We start from the raw sequence: 15412 nt of genomic DNA, 5'->3' as shown, positions 1-15412 counted from the left end.
GAGCGAGAGTGTATCTGTTCAAAACATTTTCACAAATCTCTGTAAGAAGGTGGCGCATAAATGCTAGTCTATTTTACGCCAGATCCAGATTTGGAATCAGAGAGGCAGATGCCCAAAAAAAGAGCAAAAGGAGAGTGCCCATCTAGTTAGAAGCATAATTTCAAAATTTAATACATCTTACCTTGTGCTCCTATGAATTTATTCTTTTCCGTGTACCCCTGACAGGAATAAAATTTAATTAGCATTAAGAAATTGTGCAGCAAAAACATGATTTTGAAAGGCAAAAAACAAATAAAATTATATTTTGAAAACATTAACATTTGTGTTAGCGCATTACTCACGTCGATGTAAGAAGCATTCACATAGTCTGAACAGGGTTTTCCATCCGTCTGAGTCAACACCACCCTTGAATGATCATCTGTGGATGAAAATAACACACGTTGTTGGGGTCACAGTGGAAAACAAAACAGGGAATCCATTACAGGCTCTCGGTATATATATTCCTGCAGTCCTTTAACACGCAGCAATGACCACATTCGAACCTCCCAGTGCAGCTATGTGATCAATAAAAGAAAATCACTACAGCTATGTGAGGCTGAGCTGAAGCATTTATACAGTGATGATCCAGAGCTTCTGCAAGATTAGATTATATTAAATTAGGGAAATTGAGGTTCCAGCAGCATTGTGTAGCAACACACAGGGTAAGAAGCACACAGAGTATCAAAAGTGAAAGTAAAATTTAAAGTAAAAAAACAATTTTCAAAAATATAAATACACAAATATGTAAATACCACATATTCACAGTTCGGTACATTTTCAGTACAGATCAAACAAAGAAACACATTAAATATATTAATGTGATGTACTTTAGGTTAGTGTGTGGCTGAATAGTCTTTCTAGATTGTTACAAATTATTTTCTTGAATTTTTGTGACACGTGTGTACATATATATATATATATATATATATATATATATATATATATATATATGAGGTCTGTTAGAAAAGTATCGGACCTTTTCATTTTTTACAAAAACCTGATGGATTTGAATCACGTGTGGTTGCATGAGCCAACCTTGAACCTTCATGCGCATGCGTGAACATTTTCACGCCTGTCGACTGCGTCATTTGCTGGTAAGCAGCCTTTGTGTGAGGACATGTGTTGTGCTCTCGGCGGATTTTCATTGCAAGGAAAATGGTGGAACAACTGGAGCAGCGCTACTGCATCAAATTTTGCCAGAAACTGGGCGACAGCCAGGTGGAAACCATTCTGATGATTCAGATGGCTTTCGGTGATGATCCTATGGGCAACACACAGATTAAGGAGCGTGAGTTTTTTCACGCCTGTCGGTTGCCTCATTAGCCTGTGGGCAGGCTTTGAGTGAGCACTGGTCCACCCCCCTCGTCGGATTTTTATTGTTTAGGAATGACGGAGCGACTGCCGCTTTGTTCCATGAAAATTTTTTCAGAAACTCTGCCAGACAGCCAGATGGAAACCATTTGGAAGATTCAGATGGCTTTCGGTGAAGATTCTATCGGTATCACACGGATTAAGGACCATTAAAACTGGATTAAAAATGGCCCACGGCGGCGGAGGGCGCACCGCGCCCCAAGCGGCCATCGACAGGCTGGAACGAGCAGATCACTTCCAAATTTAAGGCTCTGTTGATGCAGGATGTCGTGTGACAAGCAGAGAAGTTTCAGAAGAGGTCGGAATCAGCACTTTATCAGCACATTCCACTGTTAAAGGAGATTTTGTAATGAAAGACGTGCGGACGGATTCGCGCGTCGGGACGCAGCCGCTCATGGCGCGGGACAAACAACACCTCCGTGTTGGAAACCATTCGTAAGATTCAGACGGCTTTCGGTGGCTTTTCAGTTGAGTGAGTATCCGAGAAATAGTTTAACAGCTGGCTTTCGGTGGCTTTTCAGTTGAGTGAGTATCCGAGAAATAGTTTAACAGCTGGGCATGTTCCAACTTGTCCTGTGAAACTTCCAACACGGAGGTGTTTGTTTGTCCCGTGGCATGAGCGGCTGCGTCCCAATGCGCAAATCCGTCCGCACGTCTTTCATTACAAAATCTCCTTTAACAGTGGAATGTGCCGATAAAGTGCTGATCCCGACCTCTTCTGAAACTTCTCTGCTAGTCACACGACGTCCTGCATCAACAGAGCCTTAAATTTGGAAGTGATCTGCTCGTTCCAGCCTGTCGATGGCTGCTCGGGGCGCAGTGCGCCCTCCGCCGCCGTGAGCCATTTTTAATCCAGTTTTAAGTCCTTAATCCATGTGATACCGACAGAATCTTCACTGAAATCCATCTGAATCTTCCAAATGGTTTCCATCTGGCTGTCTGGCAGAGTTTCTGAAAAAATTTTCATGGAACAAAGCGGCAGTCGCTTAGCCATTCTTAAACAATAAAAATCCGACGAGGGGGGTGGACCAGTGCTCACTCAAAGCCTGCCCACAGGCGAATGACGCAACTGACAGGCGTGAAAAAACTCATGCATGCGCACGAAGGTTCAAGCTTGTCTGATGCAAGCGCACGATTCAAATCCATATAGTTTTTGAAAAAAAATAAAAAGGTCGGATACTTTTCTAACAGACCTCGTACATTCCCTCCAGCATGTCATTGGTCTTCCTCAGGGTCCCCTCCCAGTTGGATGTGCCTGGAAGACCTCCCTAGGGAAACAACCAGGGGGCATAACTTACCAGATACCCCGAACCACCTCAGCTGGTCCCTTTTGATGCAAAGAAGCAGCAGCTCTAGTCAAAGTCCAACCCGGATATTTGAGTCTCTTACCCTGTCCCTGAGTGTTAGCAAAGGTACCCGATGGAAGAATTTCATTTCCATGGCTTATATTACAACGGTGTTCTTTTGGTCATTACCTAAATTTATTGTAGGTGAGGATAGGAGCGTAAACAGACTAGTAAACGGGGAGCTTCACCTTCTGGCTGTGCTACGTCTTCACCATGATGGTCCAGTACTGCATCCACAAGACTTAAGACACCGCGTTATCAGTCTGTCAATGTCGGTCCATCCTACTCCTACTCGTGAACAAGACCATGAGATATTTAAACTCCTCCACTATGGGCAGCAACTCTCCCCTGACACAGAGGAGACAATCCACCCTTTTCTGACAGGGGACCATGGTCTCAGATTTGGAGGCGCTGAGCCTCTTCCCAGTTACTTCACACTCTGCCTCACACCTGCCCAGTGCACACTGGGTTACTGTCTAATGAGGCCAACAGAACCACATCCTCTCCAAACAGCAAGGGAGCAATTCTGAGGTCACCAAACTGGACACCCTCCAATCCCTGACTGCACCTTGAAGCTTCATCATGAATAAATAGAGAAGCTGTAGAATTCAGCTGAGCTCAGAAATGATAAGGATCACATGCACTTACAGGAAACTGAGCTCCAACTGTAAGTCAAAAGAGAAAACCAAATGCATTCAGACCCGGCTGATCTTACAGGGAAGAATATTTGGGTATCTGTTCTTCTCCTTGTTGTCATCCTTGTTGGCCTCCTCGTAGGTTCCGTTGGTATGACCGCCGGGCAGAGACTGTGAGAAAGAGTGACAACATCAAGAGTTAGGTTACACTCACATACTACGGTACATAGGTCTTTGATCAATCAGCATCTGTGTAGGCACTTCCTCTGCAATAAACAATCCTGTATTAAAAATGAGAGAACTTCAGCTTCCTCTGTGGTGACAAACTGTCTCAGTAAAATCATGCTAATATGTGTTACTTGAGCCATTTACTCGACTTTGACTCAGATCCTGAGTTACAGTCAGAAATAGTCAAAAGGGTATTTTTCATGTATGCATGTGTCAGACAATTTGACACATTGGTGACTTCAGGAAAAACACCGAAGTCCATGTTTGAACTTCTGCTTGCTCTGTGAGACACGCACACAGTTTGTAGGAGGGGGTGACCATGCAGCCAGTAGGAAGGGGGTTTTAGTGTGACTATATTTCCTTTCCAACACCTTTTGTTGTAGTGTGAGAAGCCATCGACTGTACTGGGCCTAATTCAGTAACGTGTCACTGTGCACATGGACAGAAAAACAGACTTTTTAAACTTGACGTCGTTTGCAACAAATTAGTCAAAACCAGCAAAGGAAGTGCTTGAACACCACAGCAAAGTCAGGTTTACAAATCTGAACTACAAATCTGTCTGTGGAAAGCATTTTGTCACAGTTTAGTGTTTTTAAAAATCTGACTATGGAAGAAACAACAATGTAGGTAGATAATAGTAGTAGCGGTGCACAGTGATGCTGGTAATGCATTACTTAGTAACACGTTACTCTAACCACTTTTTTTAGTAACGAGTAATCTAACGCGTTAATCTTTCCAAATCAGTAATCAGATTAAAGTTACTTCTCCAAGTCACTGTGCGTTACTATTATTTTTGCATTGTGGGTCGATAGCAGCATTAAACTTGGTCTGTGGGCAGGAGGTCGGGGTTCAACTGAACTGCCCACTTTAAGCGAGCTGTGAGCTTTTCATCTGCGGTTTTCTGCAGCAGCTACGACTCGTCCTCACCTCTTAAAGTGCGGTGACAACAGCACACCTGCACTGAGCTTTACAAAGACATTTTTATGCTTTTTTTCTCCTTTATTTAGAATTCTGAGCTGAGATGCTCGGTATCTGCTCGTTAAAATCAGCTGATCCTCTGCGACGCGTCAACAGCTAACACTATTTTCCACTCAAATGCACCTAAACTCACTTTCTGAGGACCACATGATGTGAAAAACGCAATAAAACTTTCTTACCTGTAAATCTGGTCATGTTTTCTGCATAAATATATGTTATCTATTCTTTGTGCTCAAACGCCAAAGCAGGGGCGAATCCAGATGGAATGGGGGCATGGGGCAAGGATGTGCCCCCAGACAACACCCCTAGATTAAAGGTCCAGTTTTGAAGCCTTTTTTTTTTTTTTTACTACAACTACTAATACTACTTATAATAATAATAATTTCGACAAGTAAAATGTTTAGAGAGAATTTAAATGTTAGAAAAAATGTTAGAAAGAATTTAATAGTTACAGGTTAGAAATTGCAAGTTTTACTGTTACAGTGCTGTCAACAGTTAAATATGAGGTCAAGAAAGAGGTCTTTATTTTACTTTTTATAAAACAAGTATTTATTTTCATTGAAGTCAAGAAAGGGTGACTATAAAGTGAGTTTTGGCAAAACAAGTATCATTGTCATGTTGAGGTAGCAGAGGGTTGTTGTCGACAGCTCGGGAATGTAACTAAAAAAGTAATCTAACTTAGTTAATTTTACAATTGAGTAATCAGTAAAGTAACTAAGTTCCTTTTTCAAGGAGTAATCAGTAATTGGATTACTTTTTCAAAGTAACTGTGGAAACACTGGTGGTGCACCAATATGATATACTGGACCAATATAATCTGTGTAGTAATGCGTTACGGGCATCACTGAATATAATCATATAATATTGGACAAATTTAATGAATGTGATATATACATGTATTTATTTCACAGCTCCGGGTTGATTATTTCTTAAATGACTCAGTTAGCACATGCAGACAAAGGGTTTTAATTGCACGTTAGTTGTTTTAAGACAGGAAAATGGTATCATATTTGTATGGTATCAGCAGACACTGAAAGTTAGCAGAGTTAAAATAAAGTAAGTAAATAAAACCACAGATCTGGCGATAGAGGGTTCAATATTCTAAAAATTAAAAAAAGCCCTCAAAACGTATTTAAATGGTACTTTTTGAAGAAAACGCCGAGATTACAACAGTCAATTTGCAAGACAGAATCCCTCCAAAAAGTTTAAGCAAAAACTTTTGAGATTATAAAGTTATAAATATGCTAAAAAAAAAAAAAAAATACATTAATAAAAATCTTGGAAAAACAGTGGGATTTTTTTTTTCATCAAGGAACCACATCACTGAAGTAATACATACTTGGTGGATGTAATAAATAAATAAATTGGTTGATGCTTTAAACATTCTTCAAATCATAGCACCAAAAAACAAAACAAAACAAAAAAATATTCCTTCTGCATTTAATGTAGCTTTTATTTTTTGGTGGAAATTGCAGAAGAAAAATTCCAAAAGTGTTTCCGTGGAGATGTAGCAGTGCTGCATTCAGGACTACTGTAAAAGTTCAATAAAACACATTTAGATTCAGCTGCACTGTAATCATGCTGGGAAGTTGAACCGAGAATGGAAGTCAGCGGCAACCAGCAAATATAGGTAAATATGGTTCAACTTCTCCTTTTTTGGTTTTGTACATAGAATTCACCAGTTTCCCACTGATTATCATTAATTCACACATTTACACAGAGAACTTCTCCAAAATCTTATCAGCTTATCTGCTGCATAAAGTGTAACAGTGGACTAAATACAGTGTGTCTACTACACTCAACAAAAATATAAACGCAACACTTTTGGTTTTGCTCCTATTTTGTATGAGATGAACTCAAAGATCTAAAACTTTTTCCACATACACAATATCACCATTTCCCTCAAATATTGTTCACAAACCAGTCTAAATCTGTGATAGTTAGCACTTCTTTGCTGAGATAATCCATCCAACCTCACAGGTGTGCCATATCAAGATGCTGATTAGACACCATGATTAGTGCACAGGTGTGCCTTAGACTGCCCACAATAAAAGGCCACTCTGAAAGGTGCAGTTTTATCACGCAGCACAATGCCACAGATGTCGCAAGATTTGAGGGAGCGTGCAATTGGCATGCTGACAGCAGGAATGTCAACCAGAGCTGTTGCTCGTGTATTGAATGTTCATGTCTCTACCATAAGCCGTCTTCAAAGGCGTTTCAGAGAATTTGGCAGTACATCCAACCAGCCTCACAACCGCAGACCACGTGTAACCACACCAGCCCAGGACCTCCACATCCAGCATGTTCACCTCCAAGATCGTCTGAGACCAGCCACTCTGACAGCTGCTGAAACAATCGGTTTGCATAACCAAAGAATGTCTGCACAAACTGTCAGAAACCGTCTCAGGGAAGCTCATCTGCATGCTCGTCGTCCTCATCGGGGTCTTGACCTGACTCCAGTTCATCGTCGTAACCGACTTGAGTGGGCAAATGCTCACATTCGCTGGTGTTTGGCACGTTGGAGAGTTCTCTTCACGGATGAATCCCGGTTCACACTGTCCAGGGCAGATGGCAGACAGCGTGTGTGGCGTCGTGTGGGTGAGCGGTTTTCTGATGTCAATGTTGTGGATTGAGTGGCCCATGGTGGCGGTGGGGTTATGGTATGGGCAGGCGTCTGTTATGGATGAAGAACACAGGTGCATTTTATTGATGGCATTTTGAATGCACAGAGATACCATGACGAGATCCTGAGGCCCATTGCTGTGCCATACATCCAAGAACATCACCTCATGTTGCAGCAGGATAATGCACGGCCCCATGTTGCAAGGACCTGTACACAATTCTTGGAAGCTGAAAATGTCCCAGTTCTTGCATGGCCGGCATACTCACTGGACATGTCACCCATTGAGCATGTTTGGGATGCTCTGGACCGGCGTATACGACAGCGTGTACCAGTTCCTGCCAATATCCAGCAACTTCACACAGCCATTGAAGAGGAGTGGACCAACATTCCACAGGCCACAATTGACAACCTGATCAACTCTATGCGAAGGAGATGTGTTGCACTGCATGAGGCAAATGGTGGTCACACAAGATACTGACTGGTATCCCCCCCCAATAAAACAAAACTGCACCTTTCAGAGTGGCCTTTTATTGTGGGCAGTCTAAGGCACGCCTGTGCACTAATCATGGTGTCTAATCAGCATCTTGGTATGACACACCTGTGAGGTGGGATGGATTATCTCAGCAAAGGAGAAGTGCTCACTATCACAGATTTAGACTGGTTTGTGAACAATATTTGAGGGAAATGGTGATATTGTGTATGTGGAAAACGTTTTAGATCTTTGAGTTCATCTCATACAAAATGGGAGCAAAACCAAAAGTGTTTATATTTTTGTTGAGTATATGTATCGTTGTGGAGCTTTTGCATTTACAAAAACACACACAGAGTAACATAATACTATATGTTGAGTTCAAACAAACAAACATACAAACAAAGACCAATGTGATTATTTAATAGACCTGGACATTGACTTTAGCTTCCTAAAAGATGTGTGATATGACCTTGTGAGAGGACGTGTCTCTAATCCTCATCTCATACAGGCTGCAGTGTTTTCTGGGTCATGAAAAATGTGCATGTTTATGCACGAAGCAGCACCACCACAGGTGTAGACAATAAGTCATCTCCTGGACATTGGTGGTTAAGCACCCTGTCACACTCCACCTGCACACCTGCACCTTATACTGTATGTTCAAGACAAAGTCATGCAAATTATTTCTTCGTGACTCAGTGTTACCAGAACACATGGTTCCGTGTGGCCTTGACGCCTGATCAATCATATCAAATCAATTTTAATTATATAGCGCCAAATCACAACAAACAGTTGCCCCAAGGCGCTTTATATTGTAAGGCAAAAGCCATACAATAATTACAGAAAAACTCCAACGGTCAAAACGATCCCTATGAGCAAGCACTTGGCGACAGTGGGAAGGAAAAACTTCCTTTTAACAGGAAGAAACCTCCAGCAGAACCAAGCTCAGGGAGGGGCAGTCTTCTGCTGGGACTGGTTGGGGCTGAGGGGAGAGAGTCAGGAAAAAGACATGCTGTGGAAGAGAGCAGAGATCAATCACTAATGATTAAATGCAGAGTGGTGCATACAGAGCAAAAAGAGAAAGAAACAGTGCATCATGGGAAACGCCCAGCAGTCTAAGTCTATAGCAGCATAACTAAGGGATGGTTCAGGGTCACCTGATCCAGCCCTAATTATAAGCTTTAGTAAAAAGGAAAGTTTTAAGCCTAATCTTAAAAGTAGAGAGGGTGTCTGTCTCCCTGATCCAAATTGGGAGCTGGTTCCACAGGAGAGGAGCCTGAAAGCTGAAGGCTCTTCCTGCCATTCTACTCTTAAAAACCCTAGGAACTACAAGTAAGCCTGCAGTCTGAGAGCGAAGCGCTCTATTGGGGTCATATGCAGGGTTTGCCTTTTAGAATAAATAGTTGTGTGCCTTAAGGGTACCAAAATCTGAAAAGTTTGGTGCCCCTCAGAAAAGTTTGGTACCAAACCTACCGCTACGCAGCATAGCGGCAAAGCAACTAGGGGGTCTGGGGGCATGCCCCCCCACAAAATTTTGATATAAAAGGATGCAAATTGTGCATTCTGGTGATATCTGGGGCAGATTTGGGGTGAAATTATGGAAGAACAAAAAACGAAAGAGATGGGCACAGCCAGTTAGCTCCCAGACAAGCATTTAATAACACACCAAAGGTGACGTTTCGGGCCTCGCCCTTCATCAGACAGGATGAAATTATGGAAGGGAATTTTTGTGTTTTTGGAGTAATATTTTCTGAAATTTCGAAATTTTCTAACCTTGTCAGAAGCTGAGATGACCCCATGCCAATATGCACAGGCAGATTGGCATGGGGTCATCTCAGCTGCCGATGTTTTATTAAACATCCAGCCCATTAACAATCATGGCTGCCATGAGTGTTGATTACACTTGTGATTACAGAAAATCTATTAGCAGTCATCATGGTCATCTGCCATTCTCTGCAGCACTTCAAGGTGTTCTTCCTCAGAATCAGAATTAAGCTCAGAATCTAAGGCAGCTCTTCCCTCAAAAACTCTGTCATAATTGTGTTTATAAACCAGTCACCATTTGCTTTTATTATACATCTGTGTAGTTAATAAATAAAATAATGATGATTTGCTCGCACGCGCACATAGAGAAATATAAAAAACTCTCCGTTGGCTGCTGTTCGCTCTTCCCTCAAAAACATTTGATCTGTGTATAATAAAACACGGCATTACAAACAGAGGAGAAGAACATTTTTTGATGACGTTTTGTGTATGTGTCGGTCTCAGAAAGTCAAATTCTGCGCAAATTTTGCCCAAATTTGATAGATTTCTGTACAGTTATGAAATAAAAAAGGTGGATTCCAGTCGGGAATGCAAGTGTAAAGAGTTATGTGCCCACCCCCAAAGTAGGGTGCCACGGGTTCCCGGGTAACCGCTAAAATTGAACCCTGGTGATATGGTAGTATGAGGTCCCTAAGATAAGATGGGACCTGATTATTCAAAACCTTATAAGTAAGTAGAAGAATCTTAAATTCTATTCTGGAATTAACAGGGAGCCAATGAAGAGAAGCCAATATGCGTGAAATATGCTCTCTCCTTCTAGTCCCTGTCAGTACTCTAGCTGCAGCCTTTTGAATTAACTGAAGGCTTTTCAGGGAACTTTTAGGACAACCTGATAATAATGAATTACAATAGTCCAGCCTAGAAGAAATAAATGCATGAATTAGCTTTTCAGCATCACTCTGAGACAAGACCTTTCTAATTTTAGAGATATTGTGCAAATGCAAAAAAGCAGTCCTACATATTTGCTTAATATGCGCATTGAAGGACATATCCTGATCAAAAATGACTCCAAGATTTCTCACAGTATTACTAGAGGTCAGTGTAATGCCATCCAGAGTAAGGATCTGGTTAGACACCATGTTTCTAAGATTTGTGGGGCCAAATACAATAACTTCAGTTTTATCTGAATTTAAAAGCAGGAAATTAGAGGTCATTCATGTCTTTATGTCTGAAAGACATTCCTGCAGTTTAACTAATTGGTGTGTGTCCTCTGGCTTCATGGATAGATAAAGCTGGGTATCATCTGCATAACAATGAAAATTTAAGCAATGCTTTCTAATAATACTGCCTAAGGGAAGCATGTATAAAGTGAATAAAATCAGTCCTAGTACAGAACCTTGTGGAACTCCATAATTAACCTTCGTCCCTGAAGAAGACTCCCCATTTACATGAACAAATTGTAATCTATTAGCAGTGGTGGGCACAGATAACCAAAAAATTTACTTTGATAACAGATAATAAGATAACTGAAAAGTTATCTTTGATAAAGATAAACCGATAAACCACCTAAAAATGTATCGGAAGTTACAGATAATCGATAACCGATAAACTCCGGTGTTGTCTATGGGACATTTGCAGTTACTAAAGAGCTGAAATTGATTTTTAAGACGATCGCTTTTAAAAGCATCAAAGGTGGTAAAAGAGCTAAAGAATAAGCAAGAATGTTTGACCATGCTGCCCCCTGCAGGAAGCAGCACAGACAAATCCTGAGAGCACCCACAAAAACTCTTTACTAATCATAATCATTTTTCTATCAACATTCTGCGCCTGCTGGAAGCTCTTGTTTACAACAGCGCTCCCACCACAGATACACACCAAGAGCAGTCATAAAGCCAGCTCCCTATCAACTTCAACACTCCGGTCAGGCGGAGGTCTTGAAAAATAAAGTCATACTAACTTATGGTTTTTTGAAAATACTGATAGAATAACTCCATTAATGTCAATTCTGTCATTTGTACAAAGTTAAAATATAACATATATCTTTTAATGTTGAATAAGGCACTAATTCTGAGGTTTTGTAACAAACACAGACTGCAAAGCATTCTGGGTAAAAGTGCTAAACAGTGATTGGTTCAGTAATCCATTATGTAAACCAACACGTTAATGTGATGTGTGTTGGTTTAAAGATAAATGTGCTTTTGTAAAATATTCCATTTTTATTTGTAAAAACAGGCATTTTTACGGAGCCCTGGAAGTGTCATTGCAATTGCATGTTTTAAAACTTTTATGATGTTGTAAAACGTGCACTCAATATTAGTAAGTAAGTAAGTCAATTTATTTATATAGTGCCTTTCACAGACATAAGGCCATGTACACACGTTGTCGGGTATTTGTAAAACCGAATATCTTACACTTTCAGTTTGGGGAAAAAACTTCACACTACGTCGTTTAAAAAAAATCCATCCACATCGAACCGTATAAATGTGTTGTAATTAGTCTGCCAAACCTTTGGGTGGCGATACTGATTAAAATTCTATCCAATCAGGAGCCTTATTCTCTTGTCGTCACTTCCACAAAAACCGAAAACATGGCGCCAACCTCATTCGTGTGGACCAATAAGGAGTCGGAATTACTTCTACCGTAGTTTTAGAATACAAAGTTAACATATATGCACACAAAAAGCACCTGGACAATGGACAATACCAACACTTTGAGAGCAGCCATGTACCCAGACGTTTAATACTGTCATAAACACTCCTGGCCAGTAGATGGCAGTAACAGCCTTGAAAAAATGTCAAACAAAATTCCAGATAATCCGTGTCTGCTACATTTAAGATGCGTGGAATTTAACAAACGCAAATACACTAACGTCTATAAACCCAGAGAATATATTCACGAGAGTTTTAGGCACTAGAGTTTAATGCTGTTATCTGTGGACCCTGAACAGAGTGTCTGAAATGCATTTGTCCTGTCGTGAACGTCTGAGATTACCTTATGCTACCCATAATGCATTGCTGCCTGGTACAGGATGTGCTCACAAAACCTTAAAAATTAGCACATTACTTTAAAACGAAAACATATATCTGATATTTTCACTTTATAAACTTCAGACATGACAATAATTTTAAATAACTTGTCTAAAATGAGTGGTTAAAAATTGAACCATAAGTTAAACATGTATGCCTCTGGATGACTTGGTGACATTGCGATTATATTAGTATGGTGTTAAAGGAAATGACTTTTTTTTTTTTTTGTCACCAGTTCTCCTTTGCTTATAGAAGATATAGTGGTTTCTGATTGCAGAGGGTAGAACAACATGCCTATTAGGAAACTTCTAACAGGTAGATCTCAACAGCTTTAACAGTTTTAAAAATGTTTTTCACTGTTCATCTTAGTTTAGTACGTTATCAGTCTAAAAGTTATCGGACGGTAATTCATCGGAAGATAATTAGTCCGATGATGGTTTTTAAATTTATCTAAATAGATAATCCGATAATGAAAACATTATCTTCGATTATCAGAAGTGTGCCCACCACTGTCTATTAGATAAATATGATTCAAACCACTGCAGCGCAGTGCCTTTAATACCTATGACACGGTGGATTAAATTCTGTCCAAATTTAACCCACCGTGTCCGAGTAAAAGCCCCTTTCACACCAGACCTCTGTAGAGTTGCATTGTGCAGTACACAGGGATAAACGTCTTCCGTGGTTTTGAAGTTACACTGCCACCAAAGTTCAGCAGAGTCCAGTGGAATGAATAAAAACTAGCAATGCAGGTATGTACTGATAAAAAAAAAAAAAAAATTTGCCTGATTGGCATAGGGTTGCGTACAATTGCGGAGGCATGGTGTACAGTAGCGCAGTGTTGCATAGACGTACATACAGTAGTGCAGTGTTGCATAGATGTGCATACAGCAGCGCAGTGTAGACTTGTGTAGAGCACTGCATTCGGTGCTCTATGCTAAAAGTCCACCAAAAAATTAAACACGGTAAAATTTTTGCATCCATTTCGTGGACCCCTTTGCGTCCCTCAGCGTATTGCCACGTCGGACTGCATAAACTCAGCATAGGGCTACATAAGCTTGGCGTAGTCAGTATGCTGCATTACGCAATTCTAGGTCGGCAAGGTGTAAAAGGGGCTTAAGCAGTCGTGACCTTCAGTTTAACCTGTGAAAGTCAAAGATCATCCCTGGTTCTCAAGACCAGGCACCTAAGTAGCTCTACTCTACTCTTTTCTACTCTCCTATTTTACTCTTCCTTTTTAGATATTTAGATATACCTTTGTATAGTGGCATAGTTCCACCTTAGAATTGGAATATAATACACAAGATATACCTTACTGAATTTTCATGTGAACAAGAGAATGCTAATGGGACTTATAATTTGTGTTTCACAATAACCAGAGTTGTATCTTGGACCAACTCCTTAACCAGCTATAATTGTAAATGGGACTGACATGTTAAAGTCGCCAAAGGTCATGTGAACAAAAGAACATTGATGATTAGTATTTCACAGTAACAATAATTGTGATTTATAGTAACCATTGTACCTTACCCAATTCCCTAAAGCGCGTATCTCATGGAGCGGCAAATGCTGACAAACATAATGAATTTTGGGTTGCGTCAGGGTTTGTAAAGGGTTGCAAAACAGTTTGCAAACAGTATTTCTTGTCACAAATAAATTCCCTAAGAAGTTCAAAACTTCTTAGGGAATCCATTGTTCTGCAACAGTTGCAAACATTTGCAGAGCAGTTTTAAGCATTTGTAAATGGTTGTTAACGCCTATCGCTAAAGTTCTTTTTTGTTTGCAACCACTGTCTGACCCAAACAGTGGACCTTTTCATGTTCCTTTCTTTTTTCTTACTTACTTTTCCTTTTTTCCTTCTCTTCTGCAGCAGGATAGCTGCAGCAGCTACCGGACAAAGCAGTTCTTCCCCAAGGGTAGCAGAAATTTGCTACATTCGTCAGCATTCGCCGCTCCGTGAACTACAGGCTTGATTTTCGCAAACAAAGTTGGTGAATCCAAAAATTGCAATGTACACCACCATTTGCCACTCTGTGAGATACTGTCCCAAAATAAACATTTTAAATGAGTTTGACCTTTCAAGGCCACCTAAGATTTAAGATCATGTTACCAAATGTATGTTGATATTACCTAAATTTTTATTTTATAGTTACCATTGTTGCATTTTTACAAAAGTCCTATGCCATTCTAAAAGACTTTGATCTTTCAAGGTCACCCATGATCAAAGGTCATGTGACCAAAATAACATTGATATTACCAAATGTAGTGTCTGTGGTTTACAGTTACCATAATTGTATTTTAACTAGTTGCTTAAAATAATCATTGTAAATAATTTGATTGTTCAAAGTCACCCAAGACCAATGATTACATGATCACTGTGGTTTATTTGGAACCAATTCCCTCAAAATAGCCATATTTTGATATGTTACTGTACAGTATAAAAGAACTGGGTCAAAATTTTGACCATGGCCTGTGACTTTGACTTTATGTGATTTTTCTCAATATCAAACCACTTTGTCCTTGGCTGACCCTCAGTCACTCTGTCAAGTTTGGTCCATATCGTATCCCAACTATTTGAGTTATTTCATTCAAACTTGGACAGACAGAGGGACACAGAGGAAAACAATATCCCTACATGTATGACCGCTTCGTGCCAGTTTAAAAATAAACTGCAGAGGCTTTTAGGTGTGTCACCACATGACCTTTGTAAAAAAAATTTAAATTCACTAAAGAGTTTTGTTGATTTGAACTCACTTTACTGTCACAAAGATGCTGAGCTTTGTGAGCTGCAAAGTTAAAAGCAAATCAATATAAAAAGGTACCGCTTGATAAGTGGCCTTCTCACCTACAGATCATCTTAATCCTCAGTAATTCAGTGTTACATTTTCCCATCTGACATCAGTCCTGTAAATCCTGGTGCTTCTGCTCCACTG

General features: G+C 40.2%; 1 protein-coding gene across 4 annotated transcripts in view; it reads right to left on the bottom strand.

Annotated features, from left to right (window-relative positions):
- ptprea (protein tyrosine phosphatase receptor type Ea) overlaps positions 1-15412 on the bottom strand; it is a 201916-nt gene that overhangs the window by 23294 nt on the left and 163210 nt on the right. For all 4 annotated transcript variants that reach the window (XM_034193180.1, XM_034193179.1, XM_034193181.1 and 1 more), the window contains 3 exons: positions 3472-3562; positions 342-418; positions 182-218 (listed from right to left, as the gene is read on the bottom strand). In XM_034193180.1, coding sequence (XP_034049071.1) covers positions 182-218; positions 342-418; positions 3472-3562 — 205 coding nt within the window. The remainder of the gene's footprint in view (positions 1-181; positions 219-341; positions 419-3471; positions 3563-15412) is intronic.

The sequence above is a fragment of the Thalassophryne amazonica genome, chromosome 18 (genome assembly GCF_902500255.1).
Source record: "Thalassophryne amazonica chromosome 18, fThaAma1.1, whole genome shotgun sequence".
In the NCBI taxonomy this organism is placed as follows: Eukaryota; Metazoa; Chordata; class Actinopteri; order Batrachoidiformes; family Batrachoididae; genus Thalassophryne; species Thalassophryne amazonica.
The sequence above is the reverse complement of the archived record's forward strand: the minus strand, read 5'-3'. Positions and strand labels throughout refer to the sequence as shown.